Source organism: Monosiga brevicollis, genomic scaffold (assembly GCF_000002865.3).
Source record: "Monosiga brevicollis MX1 MONBRscaffold_32 genomic scaffold, whole genome shotgun sequence".
NCBI lineage: Eukaryota > Choanoflagellata > Craspedida > Salpingoecidae > Monosiga > Monosiga brevicollis.
In genome coordinates this window covers 77826-98516 of record NW_001865069.1, presented here as the reverse complement: position 1 = coordinate 98516, position 20691 = coordinate 77826, and the positions used below count along the sequence as shown (strand labels likewise).

Sequence of the window (20691 nt, the reverse complement as noted above, 5' to 3'; positions counted from 1 at the left end):
TAGTTTTTTCCCCCACCCAAACCCAAAGGGGGGGGGGGGGGGGGGGGAGTGCTGAGTTGATGTAGAGCGCCGCGCAGAGACAAAGGGGACGAATGATTACCTGAGTCAGCGGTCCAAAGGGCTGATCACTAACAACGAGCTCGCGGAGCTTGGCGTGCGCAAATGGGATGCGAATGAGCTTTTGCCCATCCCATTGGCCCTTGTCTACGTCGCCGTTGGCGTAGGTGAGAGCACCCGGACCGTGCCGGCGATCCGCCTCAAAGTAACCATCAAACCTAAACAAGGAAAGGAGACGGGGGATGTGATGTGATAGGACGGGCGATTGGTGATCGGACAGCCACGGGCAGCATGACCAGCATCAGGCACGCACGAGGCGCCACTAGGGGCTGTGAAGAGACCATGGCCGTGACGTTTGCCTTCGTGAAAGCTGCCACGGTAAAGCCGACTAAGAAACAGTGGGGCAGACAGTGTATGAGCAAAGATCTAGGTGCGGTGGGGTGAATTTGTGGGGCAAGGTGGCGCCATCTATGACACGGGGCCTAAGGACAGCGTACCCATCGGGCCAGCCATATTCGCCCTTGCCATGGCGCACGTCGTTCTCGTAGCCACCTTTGTACCACTCGCCGTCGGGCCAGTGCATTTCACCTGAATCAAGAGCAGGCATGAGACAAGTCGGCAAACACGAGACAAAGGGAGTCCCTCCGACTTGCGCAGCCAGGCAACGACCCAGACCTTGGCCATGTCGTTTGCCGTTGAGAAATTTGCCTTTGTATTCTGAGCCATCTTCATAGCGGACCTGTCCGTGGCCATTCAACTGGCTGGCCGTGAACTTGCCCTCAACTTGACGGCCATTCAAGTGTCTAACGTGTGAAGAGGCACGGGCGGGCATCGATGCTGTGAGGGACACAACACAAACGGAAGGCAAAGGCCCAAAGTCCGAGGGCAGGTGACTTTCGTACTCTTCAGCTGCAGGGCCTTGGAGTAAGCCCTCCTGGAAGTGACCCGACTGCTGAAATTGACCTGGAAAACAAGCAGAGGCAATCAAAACACCGCCAGGCCCAGCGCAGCGGTCAGCACAAAAGGGAGGGCAAGGTGCACGGTCTGCCGATGCTGCGTGGTGGACATCAGATCGTACCGGCAATATGTTGAACGCCGTAGCCATGGCGAAAGTCCTGGCGGAAGGTGCCCCGGTACTCACAGCCCGGCAAGAGCTCAAAGTTGCCTTGACCTGGAAGCAGAACAGGTCCATGTGCAGCATGTGGCGCGTGAGGCGATGGGAGGGAAGGAGTGCTGCCGAAGTATCTTTGAGGCAGGGATTTAAGCGATGAAAGGGATGATGGGAATAGCAACGGACCGTGACGCAGTCCTTTTTGCAGAGTTCCCCGATAGCTGGAGGCGGATATGGGTCGCTGTGGCCAATCGACGGCACCGGTGCCGTCGGGATGACCCTGCAAGGTAGATCCGCTGTAGATGCCACCCAGCAGGCTTGCCGACTGCACCCGAGACTCCATGGTCCCGGCAAACACTTTGAAGACGAAGCAGACGGAGGAGAGGAGGAGGAAGAAGACGTGGAGCGCGTGGCGGAGGCTGGTCAGCAGCCAACAGAGCGAACAGAGGAATGGCAGGCCAAGCCAGGGGGTATCGCGCGTCCAGAGCAATTCGCTGCAGAGAGCGCATGCACTATAGCAAGCGTAGCCTGCCTGTGCGACCCGAACGACTGCTCAACCCCCAAGGTGCTACACACACCAGCAAGGGGGCCAACTGACACAAGCAGCAGCAGCAACAGCACGCCACGACAAGGGGGCGGTCGTGGTCGTCGTGGTCGGCTGCAGATCCTCCAGCGCACACACAACAGCGCGCGCTGCGTGTGTGTGTGCTTTTGCGTCTCGTCGTCAAGCGCACGGGAAAAGCAGAAGTAAAATACATTTATACATCGATCTGACAATCCAGTCAACCAAGTGTTTTTATCTGACAAATGACCTATCGACAGTGGGTGGTCACTATCATTTAAGACTGATTTTTCATGTGTGAAATAATAGAGATATTTCTCGGTTGTCTCTCTCTCTCTCTCTCTCTGTCTCTCTCTCTCTCTCTCTCTCTCTCTGTCTCTCTCTCTCTCTCTCTCTCTCTCTCTCTCTCTCTCTCTCTCTCTCTCTTTCTTTCGTTTTGTCTCACTTTGTGTGACCAAACACATCACATGAGCTCCACAATGCATCAAGCCCGTGTGCCTGACAACCACAACAGTAGAGGTGTGAGATGTCCGTCTACCACGTATAGCCACCGCAAAGCAATTTCCCTTCCGCAAATCACCTACACGTGTGATAAACTCGACCTTCACGTGTGGTAAGCGGTGTGGAAGGGAATTGTGTAATGAGTGTGTGTGTTGTAATTTCTTCGTCTCGAGTGTGTAAGTTGTTTGCTGCCGCGCGCCACTGGCTTGAAACGCTGCGATGCGATGAACAAATGGCAGCGCCGTTGTGGCGCGGTCAAGTGGCTTTTTGGACCAGTGGGGACAAGCGGTGTGATGCGTGTTCTGGGTAGATGTCGTGGCAGCCATCTTGGTGTCGTTTCTTGCGTGCTTTTTGTTGTTTGCCTTGCGTTCTTCATGTGGCCATCAGATGCATGGCAGTGCTTTGGGCCATGGGCACGCGCCATCATGACCCGTGGTGTATCAAAGCTCGAGAGCGGATTCGTGCAAGAGCCACGGCCCCTTTGGCCTCGCTGGCAGCGGGCTGACTTTGCGGTTCAACCTGCATTGATGCATAAGCCATGGTGTCGATGACCGATGAACTTGCATGCGTCTTTCTTCTTCTTGTCCTTCTTACCCTCTTCTTATCTTCTCTCCTCGTCTTACTTCTTCTCTCGGCGTGTCTCGCACACTTATCTTGCTTCTCTCGATGCCCGTAGGTTCACTCCATTCAACCGAGCACCATTCTCCGCCGTCTTTGTTCAACACTCTCCACCATGGTACGCCACGGCCCGTCCGCCTGCACGCAGCCCATGATCGCCATCTGCAGTCACGCCAGCAGCAGGCCAGACCGATCTTACCTGTGCTCACGCGCTGACCTCGGCTGGCTGCCCGCGCCTTGTCATTGTGTAGTCTTTTCCCGTGACTCGCATCCATGCCCGCCAGATCTTCGACTCGCGTGGCAACCCCACGGTTGAGGTCGATCTGACCACGGCCAAGGGCACCTTCCGCGCTGCCGTCCCCTCGGGCGCCTCCACCGGCATCTACGAGGCCCTGGAGATGCGCGATGGTGATGACAAGTACCACGGCAAGGGTGTCAGCAAGGCCATTGAAAACATCAACAACATCCTGGCCCCCGCCATTGTTGAGAAGCAGCTGGACCCCGCGGACCAGGCCGCTTTTGACAAGTTTATGCTCGAGCTGGACGGCACGGACAACAAGACCAAGCTTGGCGCCAACGCCATCCTCGGCATTTCCATGGCCGCCTGCAAGGCTGCGGCGGCGGCCAAGGGCATGCCCCTCTACCGCCACATTGCCGAGCTCTCGGGCCACGCCGCCGCCACCAAGCTCGTTCTCCCCGTCCCTTGCTTCAACGTCATCAACGGTGGCTCCCACGCTGGCAACCGCCTGGCCATGCAGGAGTTTATGATCCTGCCCACCGGTGCCACCAGCTTCAGCGAGGCCATGCGCATGGGCTCGGAGACGTACCACCACCTCAAGAAGGTCATCAAGGCCAAGTACGGCCTCGATGCCTGCAACGTCGGTGACGAAGGTGGTTTTGCCCCCAACATTCAGGACAACAAGGAGGGTCTGGACCTCCTCGTTGCCGCCATTGAGAAGGCTGGCTACACGGGCAAGATCAAGATTGCCATGGACTGTGCCGCCTCGGAGTTTTGCAAGGATGGCAAGTATGACCTCGACTTTAAGAATGCCGAGTCCAAGCCCGAGGACCACATCACCAGCGAGCAGCTCACTGACCTGTACAAGTCGTTCCTCGCCGACTACCCCGTCGTGTCCATTGAAGACTCGCACGACCAGGATGACTGGGAAGGCTGGGCCTCGCTCACCGGCAGCGTCGACATTCAGATTGTGGGTGATGATCTCACCGTCACCAACCCCAAGCGCATCCAAAAGGCCATTGAGCAGAAGAGCTGCAGTGCCCTGCTCCTCAAGGTCAACCAGATTGGCTCCATCACCGAGGCCATCGAGGCCTGCAAGCTCTCCCAGGGTGCTGACTGGGGCGTCATGGTCAGCCACCGCTCTGGTGAGACCGAGGACACCTTCATCGCTGACCTCGTCGTCGGCCTTGGCACTGGCCAGATCAAGACCGGTGCCCCTTGCCGCTCCGAACGTCTGGCCAAGTACAACCAGCTGCTCCGTATCGAGGAGGAGCTCGGCGAGAACGCCATCTACGCAGGTGACAACTTCCGCCACGGTGTCAAGCTTGTCCAGTAAATGTCTTTTTTTTACAGTCCTCTCCCCAATCCCGTATGCTCGTGCAGCGCCGTGCGTCCGCGCCAGCCTCCTTTTTTTTTTTCCCTTTTTTTGATGTCTTTCCATCAAAATTGATTTTGAGAAGAAAAACAAACAAAAGAAATTGCAGATGTCAGACACGCTGACATTGAAAGAATCTGTCTGACAATGATTTGAATCAGATCTCCCGCGCAAATTCAAACTTCAATTTTGGTCCGGCAGATTTTTCCCGCCATTTTTCTGTCGCCCGCGGTTCAGGTCAGTCAAATGCCGCAACAACCTGTTTGTTGTGAATGTGTGGACAGGGCTGGGCAGCACTGCTGATCGGTACTTCGTCAGTCCCTCCAGACGTGCATTCAACTCGAATGCATTTTCCCACCGTCTCAAGACCCGGTGTCTCCTGCGTTTTTCCCATCCACAGTTGCAGGCATCAGAACGACGCTGCCTTTGCTGCCAATAATCAGAGGCCTCGGCCAAGCCCTCGTGCGGTCCGTCGAAGCGCGGCCTGCCTTTCGTCGCTACCTACATACTACCCCAACTGCCACCATGGCCAAGGTCGGTCCCCATCTGCCCGGCTGCTATTTTGCGGGCCACCACAACACGCGCCCCACCCAAGCTCATCGCACATGCCCGCCTGTCACAGGTTCTGGGCCAGCAGAATGCGGGTGCTGCCCCAGCGGGCAAAGCCAAGGATGCCTCGGAAGAGTACAAAAAGCTCACCCAGCTTGAACACATTCTTCTCCGTCCGGATACGTACATTGGCTCCACCGAGAGCACCAGTACCGACATGCTCGTCTTTGATGCTGATCGCGGATTCGCCACCCGCAACATTTCCTACGTTCCAGGCCTCTTCAAAATCTTTGATGAAATCATCGGTACGCACCCTGCCAACGCACAAAACAATGGCAATGCAGCCAACCTCTTCTGGCTTGCGCGTGCTGGCGTTCAGCTCATCCGGCCGTGTTCATCGTAGTCAACGCCGCCGACAACAAGGTGCGCGACCCCAGCATGGACGCCTTGCAAGTCACCATCAACAGGTACGCGTTGAACTTGGTTCCAAATGCAAACAGCATTTGCTACTACCTTGTTTGGCCCAACGTTTGACTTGCATCGCTCACGGCCGTTGCGCACTTTCTTCAGTGACACCAACGAGATTAGCATTTACAACACGGGCCGCGGAATTCCCGTTGAGAAGCATCGCGAGTACAACGTGTACATTCCTGAAATGCTCTTTGGCCATCTTCTCACCGGCTCCAACTTCAACGACAAGGAAGACAAGGTTGATGAGCTTTTCTTGTGTATTTCCGGCCAGCTCCTGCCGAGGGACACCGTCCTCCCTACCGGCAGCCTCACCGACCCTGCCCGTCTTGCCATAGACCACCGGTGGTCGCAACGGCTATGGTGCCAAACTTTGCAACATCTTCAGCACCAAGTTTGTCATTGAAACATGTGATACACAACGTGGCCTCAAGTACAAACAGGTCTTCCGCAACAACATGGGTGTCAAGGAAGAACCCATCGTTTCCAAGACCACGGTTCGTCCCTCAGTCAACCCTCGGTCAAGCCTCACCACCTCGGCCGCACTTACACACTGCCTGGCCGGTTTTGGCTTCTTGTTTCTCCTTGCAGAAGTCAGACAAGGACTACACCCGTGTGACCTTCCGCCCCGATCTCTCGCGCTTCGGCTTGGACGTGCTCGATCAGGATCATGTGGCCCTGCTTACCCGTCGTGTCTGGGACGTTGCCGCTACCACCAACAACGTCAAGGTCTCTCTCAACGGCGAGCGCATCCCGGTGCGCAAGTTCAAGGACTACGTCGACCGTGTCCTCAACGACCAGTCAGTTCAATCCGTCCATTCCATTTAGCATGCCAAGCCCCAACTCAATCTCATGACTGTTGTCATTACAGGGGCGTCACCTCGAAGGTGGTCCATGAAAAGGTCAACGACCGCTGGGAAATTGCCTTTACTACCAGTGACACGGGCTTCCAACAGGTGTGTCCTTGTGCTTGCCCTGCGTTCCTCTCACTCCCTGTGCTGCCTCCTATGCTGCTGGGCCCCAACGGTTTTTTTTTTTTTTTCCATGCTCATGCACTCTGGCTCTACCCACAGATCAGCTTTGTCAACTCCATCGCAACCACCAAGGGTGGCTCTCACATTAAGCATGTTGAGGAGCAACTCACGGAGCACTTGCTCAAGGTCATCAAGAAGAAGAACAAGCACGCACCTGTCAAGGCCCACCAAGTGCGCCAACACATGTACCTCTTTGTCAACTGCCTGATCAACAACCCCAGCTTCGACTCGCAGACCAAGGAGAACATGACCCGCAAGACCAAGGACTTTGGCTCTTCCTGCAGCCCAAGTGACAAGTTCCTCAAGGGCGTCGCCGACTCGGGCGTCGTTGACAACATCCTTCACTTTGCCAAGCTCAAGTCCGAAGCCGCCATGTCGCGCAGCCACGGTGGCACCAAAAAGTCCAAGCTGACGGGCATCCCCAAGCTTGACGACGCCAATGAGGCCGGTACCCGCAACGCCCACAAGTGCACGCTGATCCTGACGGAGGGCGATTCGGCCAAGGCTCTGGCCATCAGTGGCCTGGGTGTCGTTGGCCGCGATCATTACGGCGTGTTCCCGCTTCGTGGCAAGCTCCTCAACGTGCGCGACGCTTCGCACAAGCAGATCATGGATAACGCGGAGATCAAGTACATTTGCCAGATCATGGGTCTCAAGTTTGGTACCAAGTACGACTCGGTCAAGCAGCTTCGTTACGGCCGGCTCATGATCATGGCGGATCAGGATCAGGATGGCTCCCACATCAAGGGCCTACTCATCAACTTTCTGCACCATTACTGGCCGTCCCTGTTGCAAATCGACGGCTTTCTCGTCGAGTTTGTGACTCCGATTGTCAAGTGCGTCAAGGGTAAGCAAGAGAAGAGTTTCTTCACACTGCCTCAATACGAGGCCTGGTGCGAGCAACAAAACTCCTTGAAGGGCTGGAAGATCAAGTACTACAAGGGTCTGGGTACCAGCACCCCGCAAGAGGCTAAGCAATACTTTTCCAATATGGACATGCATCAACTGCCCTTCCGCTACGAAGACAACGAGGACTTTGATGCCATCAAAATGGCTTTCACAAAGAAGATGGTCGAGGAGCGCAAAGAGTGGCTCCGCAACCTCAAGGCCGGCACTTACCTGGACCACTCCCAAGAAGCCATTCGCTACTCGGACTTTATCAACAAGGAGCTCATTCTCTTTTCCATGGCCGACAACGTGCGTTCCATTCCCTCCGTCATGGACGGCTTTAAGCCAGGCCAACGCAAGGTCTTGTTCAGCTGCTTCAAGCGAAACTTGACGTCTGAGATCAAGGTTGCCCAGTTGGCGGGCTATGTGGCCGAGCACTCCAGCTACCATCACGGCGAACAGAGTCTGGCAGGCACCATTGTCAACATGGCCCAGGTGCATGTGGGCAGCAACAACCTCAACCTGCTTCAACCCATTGGCCAGTTCGGTACGCGCCTTCAGGGCGGCAAGGACGCTGCCAGCGCCCGTTACATTTTCACCATGCTCAGCCCCCTGGCGCGCAAGCTCTACCACATTTCGGACGATGATCTGCTGGACTACCTCGAGGATGATGGCCTGACCATTGAGCCCGAGTTTTACGCACCAATCCTGCCCATGGTCCTGGTCAACGGCTCGGATGGCATTGGCACGGGTTGGAGCTCCTCCGTTCCCAACTACAACCCTCGCGAGGTGGCCCACACCCTGTTGCGTATGATCGACGGGGAGGAGCCTACGGACCTCGTGCCTTGGTATAAGGGCTTTGAGGGTGAGATCATTCAGCAAAAGACGGACAAGTTCCTTGTGCGTGGTTGCATTGAAAAGCTGAGCCCGACCCAGCTCGAAATCACTGAGCTGCCCGTGCGCACGTGGACCCAATCCTACAAGGAGTTTCTTGAAACACTCCAAGACGACGGCAAGGGCAATGGCAGCATCTCCGACTTTACCCAGCATCACACTGACACGACAGTGCGCTTTGTGGTGACCATGACTGAGGCCCAGATGGCTGCAGCTGAAGCCAAGGGGCTGCACAAGTTTTTCAAGCTCGAGAGCTCCCTTTCCACCTCCAACATGACGCTCTTCGACTCCCAAGGACGCATCATCAAGTACGAGTCAACCTCGGAAATCATGCGCGAGTTCTTTGGCGTGCGCCTGCGGCTCTATCAGCAGCGCAAGGCCCTTCTGGCTGATCGTTTGCAGGAGAAGTACGAGCGCCTGGACAACAAGGTGCGCTTCATCATGGAGGTGATCACCGGCAGCCTGGTGCTCAGCAACCGCAAGCAGAAGGATATCTTGGCTGACCTTGTTGCGCGCAACTACAAGCCCTTCCCAAAGAAGGGCAAGGCCAAGCCCACCGTGGTCGGCCAAGACGGCGACGAGGCGGCTGCAGACGACGGCATGGAAGAGCCGGGCGTCCGTGATTATGACTACCTCTTAGGCATGCCCTTGTACAGCCTCACGATGGAAAAGGTATCCAAGCTCGAGGGTGAGCGCAGCGAAGCCGAGACCGAGTTGCAAGATCTGCTGGCCAAGACGCCTCAGGACCTGTGGAAAATTGATCTGCACGACTTCCTGGCGGCCTTGAGCGATGCCGATGCTGCCGAGGCGGCAGCCGAGCTTGAGGACTCGAAGATTGTCAAGAAGAGCACCGGCCGCAAGAAGAAGGCGCCCAAGCGCCGCTCTTTGGACGAGGCCGAAGATGACGAGGATTGGGCTCCAACCAAGACCACAAAGCGCCCCGCGGCTGCACCCAAGGCTCGCGCAAAGCTGGCCTCGACTTCCTCCGTCGCTGATGATGTGACTGCCAAGCCGGCGACCAAGGCACCCGCAAAGAAAACCAAGCCAGTGGAGCGAGCCCCAGACAGCGCCCCTTCATCCCCGCCCTCCAAGCTTGCCCATTCCTCCACTTCAACAGTGGACGCGGAGTCATCGCCTGAAATGGATTTGATGGCCCGTCTGAAAGCGAAGCGGCTGCAAAAGGCCAAACCGGCTGCGACCAAAGCCCCCATCGCGACTTTTGTGGCTGATGATGATGCTAACGAAAATGACTTTTTGGTCGAAGACAAGCCAGTCGCCAAGACGACTGCCAAGGCCAAGGCCAAGCGCGCCCCGCGCAAGACGGTCGTGCTCTCCGACGATGAAGATGATGCCTTTTTGTCAGCCGAGGACGATGAGTACGTTCCCGAAGTCATTGCTAAGCCTGTGAAGAAGACCGCGGCCACCAAGGCTAAGGCGACCAAGAAGACCGCCGCTGCCAAACCCAAAGCAACCAAGAAAACCGCCGCCGCCAACACCACCACCACCAAGAAGCCTGCGGCCAAGTCAAAGGCTGCGGCCAAGCCCAAGGCTAAAGCTCAAGACCCATATGCTCTGAGCGGCAGTGAGGATGAGGAACTCGTTGATAAGGCGCCTGTTCTCGAAGCTACTCCTGGTAGGTCAGCGCTGTTGGTCCCGAGGAGACAATTTTGATGGCGCGTCGTACTCATTTCGCATGTGTTCCTCAATTTGTAGTCAAGCGCCCTGCCCGCGCCCGCCGTGCCACAACCAAAGTCAATTATGTCGAGTCGGAAGATGAGCAGGCCGTGGAGCTTCTGGACGAGAGTGATGCTTTCTCCGCCAGCGACGACGACAATGATAGCGACTTTGAGATGTAAATTTGTCGTCCAAGCCTTCATTTTGTGTGTGTGTGCGTATGTGTTGTCATGTGTCTGTCATGTGTCTAGAAAGATGAGACAGTTAACTCGTTTTGGTTGTCAATCTGCGTTGAGCAAGAATGTCGAGCTATGTGTGTCATTCATTGCAATGACATGGCTGGTCTTAAAGAACTGCATGCTTTTATTCTTGATCAAAGCAAAACAGGTTCCCCATGAATCACAGAATTCAAAGATGAGAACTTATTGAGCAAAATGAGTGTTTAGCATAATAAGCATAACAACCTATTTGCATCCTTTAAAATTCTTGGAATCTGGTCCTCTGTTCAATACCGTGCCGGTAGCTACCGATGTAAAGATGTAAAACAAAGGGTGATTCGAAAAAGGAAGAGAAATCTAAGAAACATCTTGAATACCCAAGTGCACATGCAGGTGGTGTCGCGCGGGGATCACAGCCGGTTAACAGGAGAAGAAGAGAGATGAACAAGAAGACAAAAAAAAAAAAAAAAAAAAAATTACAAAAAAAAATTACAAAACATTGATCGAGCCAGCAAGTGCACATAAGATCAGGCAACTGAAGGTCACAATGATAATCTACGATGGTTGTTCGGGTATAAATTGCAATAGAGGGACCCATGCAGATTCTCGGGAGCAAAGCGGGTCCCAGACTGGGTTCAAACTCGACGGGGCAGGGGTTGACTGCTGCAAAAAGCCATCAAGTTGCGGATGACACCTAGGTTGTATGCTTGATGGTCTTTGAATCGGCCCTTGCGGACCTTGATGTAACTGGTTCCTAATATGATTGAAGCAAAGGTGAGAGCTTTGGTGAGTCATGCTCAATGCACAAGAACAGGCTTTTGCCAATGCACGAGGCGGTTGACATTCACGTACCCCAGGCAGCCGCTAAGAACATGGTCCAGCTCATGTATGCCAAAAATAAACCTAGGAAGATCTGTGACGGGTGAAATCAAAAAGCCAAGATGAGGGGTCTTTTTGATACATCTTTAGGAAGCGCTGCAGATTGCTGCAACAAACCGTGATGCCCAGATGGAAGTAGCCCATGATGGTCAAGGCTTGCTCTTCCGGCGTTAAATGGTAGAAAAACTACAGACGTTCAAAGCACACGATGTCATTGCTCGATGATGACACGATATCAGTGGAAAAGTGCGGCGTGGGAGTAGCGAGCGACCATACGTGGTAGAGACTATGTACAATGATGGTAGTCAAGAGAACACAGGCCGCAAAAAAGTGCCGGCGGTTGTTGACGCCAATCGTGTTGAGCATAAACGCACAAAAGTGGTCGTAGCTGCCAAGAAAAGCACCCGCAAAAAAAAAGTCAATCAGGCTAGGATGGTTGGACTAACGCGCGCATTCACGATACCAGCAAGCACTGAGCGCCCAACAACGAATGAGGCTACTTACTCGCACACACAGCGATCATAGCCGTTGCGATCATGTGAGGTGCGTCCGGGCTTGACGAGCCTGCTCGAGCACCGGCAGTCCATTATTAACATCAGCGTGCTCAGAGAACAGTGTGTGCAGGGAGGGGTGTGCGCCAGGGTGCGTGCACGGGGTGGTGTGGAGATGATTGACTAACTTGCAATCGTGGCAGAGGCCCGCGAGTTCGGCCATGTGGCCGTCTGCCTCCGTGCCCCAGCCGCTGGCACCCAGTCTTTGTATGACATCAAAGTATTCTTTCTCCCGCTGAGCGTTGCGGCCGACAACGCCAGGATTGAGGTGAGCCGCACGGTAGTAAAGGTACCAGGCTGTCAGATTGAGCACGCCAAAGTAGAAAATGTCATTTTGACTTGAAACTGGCATGATGCTGAAATAGGCGGCGGGGGTGGGGGCGAGTGATTGGCGCATTAGTGCCATGTGCATAATTGTGCAGACTCAAAGTGGCGGCATATGTTGGCTGGCGGCATGAGTACGAACCGAGTCAGGTACATAAAGTACGGCGAAATGATGGCCACAAAAACGAGCCAGCAGTAAATGCGTGGCGCCCCCAAAGGTGTGTGAAGTTTAGTTGCGAGTGTTTGGGTGCCTTCGCGACGCTCTACCCACAGCCTGAGAACCATGAAAGCATAGCATAGGGGTCAGGTCAAGGTCGAGTTCAGCAGCGAGGGTGGGCCAAGGTTTTGGGGATGAAACGGACATGAACTCGAGCAAGAGTTTGCCCGCCTTTTGATCCTCGAGCGCTTCCTCAAAGGGATCTTTGCCACTGTTGTTTTTGACGTTGTAGTCGGCACCCTGGAAGAAAGACAAGGGTTGAGCACAAACAAGGGTTTCAAGTCAGATCAAAGACATCATTGATCGGTGCGCTTTCTTCCGGCTGGGTCACAGCGGAACGTACTGCCTTGAGAAGGGCGCGGACTTGGCGCTCATCCTTGCTAAAGACGGCAATGTGCAACGGTGTTTGATCATGGCGATCCTGCATGGTTGCATCTGCGCCATAAGCCAGAAGCAACTCGAGAACGCGCAGGTGATCTGCAAAAGTTAAACCACAAAAGTAAATCAGAATGACAGAATGGGATGCCAACCAAGCGTCAAGTACAGCGAGCAGCGCCACAAGGGAGAGAGACCAACCTGCTTTTTGTGCAGCCCAGAAGAGGGCCGTATCCCCGAGCTTATCACGGTGGTTGACGTTGGCACCATTGCCCAACAAGATTGCCATGGCCATCTCATGTCCGTTGGTGGAGGCATACATCAGTGGCGTGCTCTATGTCAGATCCAGCAACGAGCAGGTGGCCACGAATGAGTCAAATGCCGACGCTTGGCTCGTGACGAAATGGGTTGTCTTTTTTGTGATTTTTTTTTTTTTTCGTTTCGTTACGCCTGAGTGATGAATGCCCTGCTGCCATCAAGCTTGCTTGGTCTTGTGGATGCTTCGTTTGCGTGGTATCGGAGGGTTACCTGCAAGGCGTCTTGTGCATCCACCTCGGCGTTGTGGCGGAGCAAAAGCAGCACACAACGCCAGTGCCCCTTTTGTGCGGCCTGTGATTTATATTGCAAGTCGGGAGGGGTGAGACTTGCGGCGGCAAAACAAATGTTGGATGACCAGTTCCAAGACGTCAACGTACGTAGTGCAGTGCGGTGCACTTGCGGGGTCCGCTTGTAACTTCAATGTTAATGTCCTCACGCCTAGCATCGGTCAGTCAGGGGGTGTCATGATTAAAGACGCCGGGTGAGTGAACGCAGCAGCGATAAAAGCGCGCGCGAGGGCTATCATGCACAGCGAAAAGCTGGGTGGGCTGATCGTACGCTATGAACCACTCGAGGAGCGGCAAGTGGCCGCTGAGGGCTGCAATGTGAAAGGGTGGACATGCATCAGGTTGTGGCACGGTATGGAGTAGGCCCGGGTCTTGCTCAGCCAATTTTTGGCAGCGCAGGACGTCGCTACCGCATTGCCCCCACAGGCATGGTGAGTGGTGATGCATGTGAACCGAGGGGTGCAGCCGTCGTTGGAAGGAGGAGAAGTGGCTGGATACATCTCGGCAATCAGCCCCTCACCCGGTGGCGGCAGCCAGAAAGATGTCTGTGTTGGCGACCGCTGCTCAATCCAGAAGCATGCACCACAAAGTTAGAGTGGCGCTGCGCATTCGGGGGAAGGCGAGGCAGGATCAAGCGCACGAACGTGGCATGGAAGGCACCACCACGGGCCCAACAAGCACCCCCATGATGCGGCGGTGGCGGGTTCTTTCTTGATCAAGGCCAACGGCGTTACCAACTACATTGTCAAAGCAGGGGCACGATCAAGCAATTCAAAAAAAAAAAATCAGGCTCGGAGTCAGGCTCCTCGATCCGGAGCGGGAGCTTATGAGCAGGACATGAGCCGGCGGTGGGGGAGGGGGAGGGGGCGGGGCTTGAAACACACACACACACAGACCTGGGTGATCCGATCTTGTCGTACAGCTCTACCACGCGCTGACCAACCCGTCTCAGCACGTGACCTACACGGCGTCACCAGCCTGATCACCGCCCCCAGAACCTGCCTGCCCCAGCCGCTCAACCCCCGGCCGATCCCGCCAGGCGATACCCGGGCGACCCGCTGCCGTGTGTGTGTGTGTGTGTGTGTGTGTGTGTGTTCACCACGTGAAGCTCAAAAAAATAAAAATTTTGCTGCACCAGCTCAGAATTGAGAGCACGAAAGCAGTCACGATACTCCTCCTTATCATCATGTCAGATAAAATAAAAGTATTTTACTTTTGATGAGATCCAGGGAAATGGCGATCGAGCTGGCGGTGGAGCTGATCGGGGCGGTGGCCTTTGTGCTCGGGGTGGACCTCGTGACGGCGGGGCTGTATGCAGTGGTGCCGGGTCCGCGCGTGAAAGGGTATGCTTGCGATCGGGCGGGGGAGCCGCTGCCGTACGTCTTGAATGGGCTGCGGGTGTACGTGGCGGGCTTGATGCTGGTTTACTGGCTGCACCAATTGGAGCTGGTGCCGCTCGACTACATTGCCACGCACTTTTGGTCTGTGGCCATGGCTGCCAACGTCGTGGGGCTGGTGACAGCGCTGGGTTTGGTGTTGTGGGGCCTGCGCCCGGGTCGCTATCAGGGTGCACGCCGATGCTTGACGGCCGATCAGGCTGGTAATGCCGCAGCACGGGCTGAGTTTGAACGGCCTCATGAAGCACGCGAGCAGACCTTTGGCTTTCACTATTACACCGGGACCGAGTTCAACCCTCGCTTCGGTGCTCTTGACATCAAGGTCGGTATCAGGCATGCTCAAGGACTGGTTTCACCGTTGTTGTTGTTGTTGTTGTTGTTGAGCTGCCTGGCACTGATGGTTTGGTTGGGTTTTAGATGTACTTGTATTTGGTCGGGGCGTTGCTGCTCCACGTGACACTGCTTTCTGCGCTGGCTCGCCACGTGGACATGCAGCCAGATGGTGCACCTAGCAGGGCCATGGTCATTTACCAGGCCATGTTTGCATGGTTCATTGTTGAGGTACGAGGGTCATGGGATTGATCGGCTGCCTCTTTCTCATGGGCGAGATCGACGGAGGTAACTCATGGATGGCGGCTTGTGGCTACAGTACATTTACCACGAGCACGTTCATTTGTACACCTACGATCTCTTTGCGGAAAAGTGCGTGTTCCTCGCATCACAGACAAAGGGTCGAGAACGGGCGCTGGAGGGGGATCTTGACTTGGACACCTCTTGGTGCTTGAAGGATTTTGCGGCGTTGGTGCCGGCCATCAACATCAGTAGTATTCTGGCGTACAACTGCTGCTCTCATCTTTTTGTTTTCCATGGGTGCGTGTCATCTCTTAGAGTGGGCTTCAAGCTGACTTGGGGCTGCTTGGTGTTTTACCCCTTTTTCTATTCGGTGGGCGTTTGGTCGCTGGTGCCGGCCCTCACGCCCGAGGCGGACCTGAGCATCACCCAATGTTTGCTGGTGGCCGTCCTCTTCCTCGTGGGCTGGATCATGACGCGGGGCGCCAACATGCAAAAATACTACTTTAAGCTCGATCCACGTGCCTCGTTCTTGGGCGTGCGGCCGGTGACCGTGCCGGGCACGCGCATCCTTTGCTCGGGCTTTTGGGGCGCAAGCCGCCACCTCAATTACTTGGGCGAGATCCTTCAGGGCCTGGCGCTGGCCCTGCCTGGAGTGCTCGCTACGGGCTCATTGTGGCCGCTCTTGTATCCGGCCTACTATGTCGCCCTCTTTATTCCCCGCCAAATCGAGGTGTGTATTCATGAGTGGGTGCGGGTAGGGGGGGCGGGGCGAATTGGGTCATGTCTGACTTTGGGCCTGCTTCCGACGTTCTGCTTCCCCGATCGTAGGACGATGAGATCTGTGCGGCCAAGTACGGCTCCAAATGGGCTGAATACGTGCGACGCGTTCCCTATCGAATCATCCCCTTCATCTACTAGGCAGCTTGAAGGGAGAGAACCGTCATCAGCACGCTTTCTTTGCTCGAGGTTGGAAGAAGAAGCCGTGTTCATCCCGAATCAATCTATAGCGAGACTGCCCACGTCTGTCATGATGACAAGAACGCAACGTGCCCCGCGCCTCCATCGGCATTTTAAGACCATCGAGCGAGAGATCCAGAGAGATCGAGATCGAGAGAGAAAGCAAAAGAAAGAGAGAGAGAAGAAAATTGCTTTTAACAAAAAATCTCATCACGCTCTCTCTCGCATTTTCCACACACACACACACACACACACACACACACACACACACACACACACACACACACACACACACACACACACACACAAGAAAAAAGTGAAACTCAGCAGGATGAGCGGTCAAGAGGAGGCAAGTTCCGGGGCAGCCGAGCCACTGGCTTTGGATGACAAGCCCGCCAATGACGGGGAGGATACCGGGGCCGGTGTCAAGACGGTTGAGGTTGGGGGCCATGCTGTCAAGATGGATCAACTCGGTCCAATTGTGGTCAACGTGGATGGTACCATGTCGCGCATCACCAACTGGCAGGCCATGACGCCTGCGGAGCAGCAGACAACGCTGCGCGTCGTGGCAAAGCGCAATGCTCAACGCATGCGGGCGCTACAAGCCGCTTCATGACCCTGCTGGATTGCAGCTGACTTTTGTTGAACGCGTGTAACTGAAAGTCCCGCCCCTGGCTTCTTACATAATTGATCTCAAACAGCGCTCGTGTTAATTCTGCTCGGCGGTCCCAATCGCGCACACCAGACAATGACTTTGAGCGGGATGAGACTTGCACCGTATCGTGGTTGAAGGGGCTTGTGATGCAAACAACCTGCTCGATTGAAGATGAACAATCTGACACATTGGCCAGGACGCGAGCAAGCACAGGAGAGTAATCACTGATACATCACTGATACATGCATCCGCATACATACATACATACATGGGCACGAAAGGCAAGAACACGAGGATACAGGAGGCACAGGGGACGGAACGGAACAGGGACAAAGACTGGAGCGTGGTGCAACAAACGACAGATGCGTTGATGGAGAGAAAAAAATGAAAAAGTCAACGAATGCTTATAAAAAAAAAGAAAAAAACAGAAAGGTAAGGGGGTTGTCATGGGCTTCCGCAGGAACGAGGACAACTGGAAATGCACAGGGAAAAAAATGAGAGTACCAAACAAACGCAGAGCAGCAAAGCACGCGCCAGAAGAATGAGACGAGAGAAGAAAGTGGTTCGGTGGGCAAGGCGTGTCATGTCTCAAGAGCGGCCAAGATAAATCTCTATGTGCCACGGGCACGTTCTACTCCTTCTCGTTTGAGTCGAACAATGTGCTGGCATCGGCATATTGAGCCTCGCCATGGAAAAAGTCTTCCAGTTGAAACTTGAGACTTCCAAAGGCAGGACGGTCAGAGGGCGTCTACACGAGGGCACGCACGCAAGTTGAAACAAAGTTAGGGCCATAACGATAGTGTGTGCATGTGAGGGGTAAGAAGCCTCGAGTAGAGAGGGAGGGCCCAGGTGAGTAACGTACTGTGCGCCAGCAATCGAGCATGAGTTTATAGAGACGCTCGGGACAACCGGGTGGGCATTCCATGCGCTCGCCCTTGTCAAGAAACTTGACGACCTCTTTGTTGGTCATGCCCTCGTAAGGCTTGCGACCATAGGTAACAATCTCGGTGAGGAGGATGCCGAAAGACCAGACGTCAGACTTGATGCTGTATGTGTTGGTGCTCATGGCCTCTGGGGCCGTCCAGCGCACGGGAAACTTGGCCAGAGTTTCAGGCGTGTAGCCCTCCTCACGGTCGGCCACGACGCGCGCCAGACCAAAGTCGGCCACCTTGCAAATGTTGTTTTCACCGACGAGAATGTTGCGTGCTGCCAGATCACGATGGATGTAATTGTTCTCCTCAAGGTAAGCCATGCCGTGCGCTACGTCGCTGGCCATGTCAATGAGCGTGGGCAGGCGCAGCGACTCGCCGGCGGGGCTGCGCAGATAGTCGAGCAGTGATCCAAATTTGCACAGCTCGGTGATGATGAAAATGGGTTCACCAATAGTGCACACCGCGTGCAGCTTGACCAGATTATCGTGTTGCAGTTTCTAACCATAAAAAAAAAGCAATAAAAGCGTAGTCGGGATGGCCGGGTGAGAGACCATGTGACCACGTACTCGGGCACGGGCAAGGGCAATGCCAACTCGCGCGCGCACCTTCATGAGCTGAGCCTCCTGCAAAAATTCCTCCGCCGAGGTGGCGGCCGACTTGAGCGTTTTGATGGCCACCTCGGTCGTGCCGTTCCAGCGACCCTTGTAGACTTCACCGTACTGGCCCTCACCCAACTGTTTCTCAAGGACGATGGTGTCGCGGTCCACCTCCCACTTGTCCTTGACGGCGTAACCGATATCAGGGGCGCGAATCTCGCGTGGACAGGGTACCTTGAGCGTGGTGGTCAAACCACCGCGGTGCCGCTTGTGGTACTTGATAAGGGACGGCAGGTCCTTGTGGGGGCTGGAAGGTGACTGTGTACGGGATTGCAGGGCAGGCATGCGGGTGGGTGAGGCGAGGACCACGGCGCGGGTGCCGGGCGAGTGCGCGGATGTGTGCGAATGGGTGTGTGGACGAAGTTTGTGCGGGGTTTCAGATGCGCGGGAGGAGTGAGACGAGCCGTGCGGCAACTCACGCCCTGCAGCTTGATGCCGCCGGCCACCTTCTTGACGCGAAAGTGCCGGACGTTTTCACCGTCCTTCATGGACAGGGAGAAGGTGCCGGGCGTGCTCTCTGACTCGCGGATGAGGAAGCAGCCGTGTTTACGGGCGGGAACACCGAGCAGCTTTTCCGCCTTGGCACGCGTGATGGGGCCAAAGAACCAGGGCTCGGCCTCGAGTGACTTGTATGGGGCGACAAAGGTACCGGGGACGAAGCCTTCCTCGTTGGTCATGAGGTGGCGGCACTGGACCCAGGCACCGTCGCTGCGAAGCTCCAAAAGATAGTCATCTTTGCGCATGGAGAGTTCCATGTCGCCACGAGGGTCGTTATCGTAGAGGGCGACGACCACCTTGCCCTCGCTAGTATCGGGCTCAAACTTGCGGTAGCCCGACTTGCCCTTGTCCGCATCAAGAAGGGCAAACCAACCCTCCAGCGGGTCCGGGTTCTCAATCAGCTCACCGATGGGAAAGGCCATGCGGCCACAGAATTGGTCCTTGAGCGCGCCCTTCTCCCAGAGCGTGAGCTCGAGAACGTCTTCCATATACTCCTCGGCATTGCCGAGAGGCCAGCGAAAGCCGGTAGACCAGACGGGGTCGGTGGACTTTTCGCGCGCGGGGTCAGATTTCTGCTTGGATGCCTTTTCAGAGGCAATGGCCACCTTCACAAAGGGCTGGCATGGCTTTGGGAGGCCGCGGCCTTCACGGATTTCTGCCACCAAGTGGCCCGAGGACTGCTCAAAGAAGATTTTGAGCTTGACAAAGCCCTTCTCCTTCTTGGTTCGCTTGGCCGTGCCCTTGCGGCTGGGCGTGGAGGAGTCTGCCATGGTGCCTATTGCCAAGTGGTGACACACACACGGTTCTGGTCATGAGGCCAGAGAGCGGGAGCAGGTTTTATGTGCTTTAGACTTTAGACACCAGCTTGGCCCATCCACTGGCAGCCACCACTGGCACCCAGGGGGCCCCAGATACAAGAAAGTATTCATACGTGTACCCTAATGGCCACAACCAGCACATACCTGGGACCAGGTTGGAGCTTGCGCACGAGCGACGGGGGGTAATCGAAGACGCGTCAGGCGAATCCGAGGTGGTGGTGGGGGGTCACCTGTGGCTCCTGAATCGAGCGGGGCAAATGAAGCCTTTGCAAAGCCAGGCCTTACAACCGCGGCCGGGAGAAGCGCACGTACCGCCAGTAGTTTAAGGAATCGACGACAGCAATGACGACGACGGCAACGACGGCAACGACGGCGGCGACGACGGCGACGACTGCTGCTGCTGCTGCTGCTGCGTTTTGTGCTGTAAAATGGAGACGGAGAAAGAAGAAGAGAATGAGTGGGCCCGGTGGTGGGATGTAGAGATGTGTTGGTGAATTTGTCCATGGGGGTACGGTGTTGTCTGAATTTGCCTGGTTTTCTCGTTAATCGTCGTGATTGCTAGAGAATAAAGTCTGAATAGCCTTGGTTCAGAGAGCCTGGTGGTGCTTTCATTCAAAGGCAAACAAAAGGACAAGGGGGCGGGATTGAAAGCGACGGACCAGACAGCGCCGCTGGAGGCATGGCTCTTCAACTGCCAGCGACCAGACCAACTGGCAGACATGTCCTTCACCAACCATATCCCTCAGCCCATCCCCTGTTGGCACAGCACCTGGCCCATTCAGCCTCCCGACCACGCTGCCCTTTTGCCCCAGCTCGTGGGTTGCCGCCCCCTCTTGAGCTATAGGTATACTTTAGAGGTGAGTATTTTAGTTTACGTGACGAGTAGCGGTCGATCGCCACAACAAGATACATCACGAACTTGAAACGTGTGCAGGTTTAGCAAGGAGAGAGAGAGAGAGAGAGAGAGAGAGAGAGAGAGAGAGAGAGAGAGAGAGAGAGAGAGAGAGAGAGAGAGAGGGAAACTTGCGTACATTTTGAAAGATTACAAAGCTAAAAAGTTGTTCTAA

The 20691-nt window shown here is 55.3% G+C and overlaps 4 protein-coding genes across 4 annotated transcripts in view; 1 reads left to right on the top strand and 3 right to left on the bottom strand.

The window, feature by feature from the left end:
* The window catches only part of MONBRDRAFT_34220 (uncharacterized protein), a gene marked incomplete at both ends in the record, with an annotated part of 6700 nt that extends 5189 nt beyond the window's left edge, over window positions 1-1511 (bottom strand). The window contains 6 exons of the mRNA XM_001749593.1: window positions 101-275; window positions 371-445; window positions 555-645; window positions 733-1020; window positions 1136-1228; window positions 1355-1511. Of these exons, the coding sequence (XP_001749645.1) occupies window positions 101-275; window positions 371-445; window positions 555-645; window positions 733-1020; window positions 1136-1228; window positions 1355-1511 (879 nt within the window). The remainder of the gene's footprint in view (window positions 1-100; window positions 276-370; window positions 446-554; window positions 646-732; window positions 1021-1135; window positions 1229-1354) is intronic.
* Window positions 1512-11600: 10089 nt separating this feature from the next.
* Window positions 11601-12822, bottom strand: MONBRDRAFT_11791 (uncharacterized protein; the record flags this gene model as incomplete). The annotated part of the gene is made up of 4 exons (XM_001749592.1): window positions 11601-11973; window positions 12304-12398; window positions 12502-12635; window positions 12735-12822. The coding sequence occupies 4 exons, from the start codon at window positions 12820-12822 to the stop codon at window positions 11601-11603; spliced, it is 690 nt and encodes a 229-aa protein (XP_001749644.1).
* A 1549-nt stretch (window positions 12823-14371) lies between these two features.
* Window positions 14372-16026, top strand: MONBRDRAFT_29161 (uncharacterized protein; the record flags this gene model as incomplete). The annotated part of the gene is made up of 5 exons (XM_001749646.1): window positions 14372-14857; window positions 14953-15096; window positions 15185-15237; window positions 15424-15838; window positions 15937-16026. The coding sequence occupies 5 exons, from the start codon at window positions 14372-14374 to the stop codon at window positions 16024-16026; spliced, it is 1188 nt and encodes a 395-aa protein (XP_001749698.1).
* A 1325-nt stretch (window positions 16027-17351) lies between these two features.
* Window positions 17352-20657, bottom strand: MONBRDRAFT_44294 (uncharacterized protein; the record flags this gene model as incomplete). Its single annotated transcript, XM_001749591.1, has 8 exons — window positions 17352-17468; window positions 17583-18149; window positions 18219-18566; window positions 18728-19581; window positions 19769-19785; window positions 19937-20045; window positions 20359-20473; window positions 20544-20657. The coding sequence occupies 8 exons, from the start codon at window positions 20655-20657 to the stop codon at window positions 17352-17354; spliced, it is 2241 nt and encodes a 746-aa protein (XP_001749643.1).
* Between the last annotated feature and the right edge of the window lie 34 nt (window positions 20658-20691).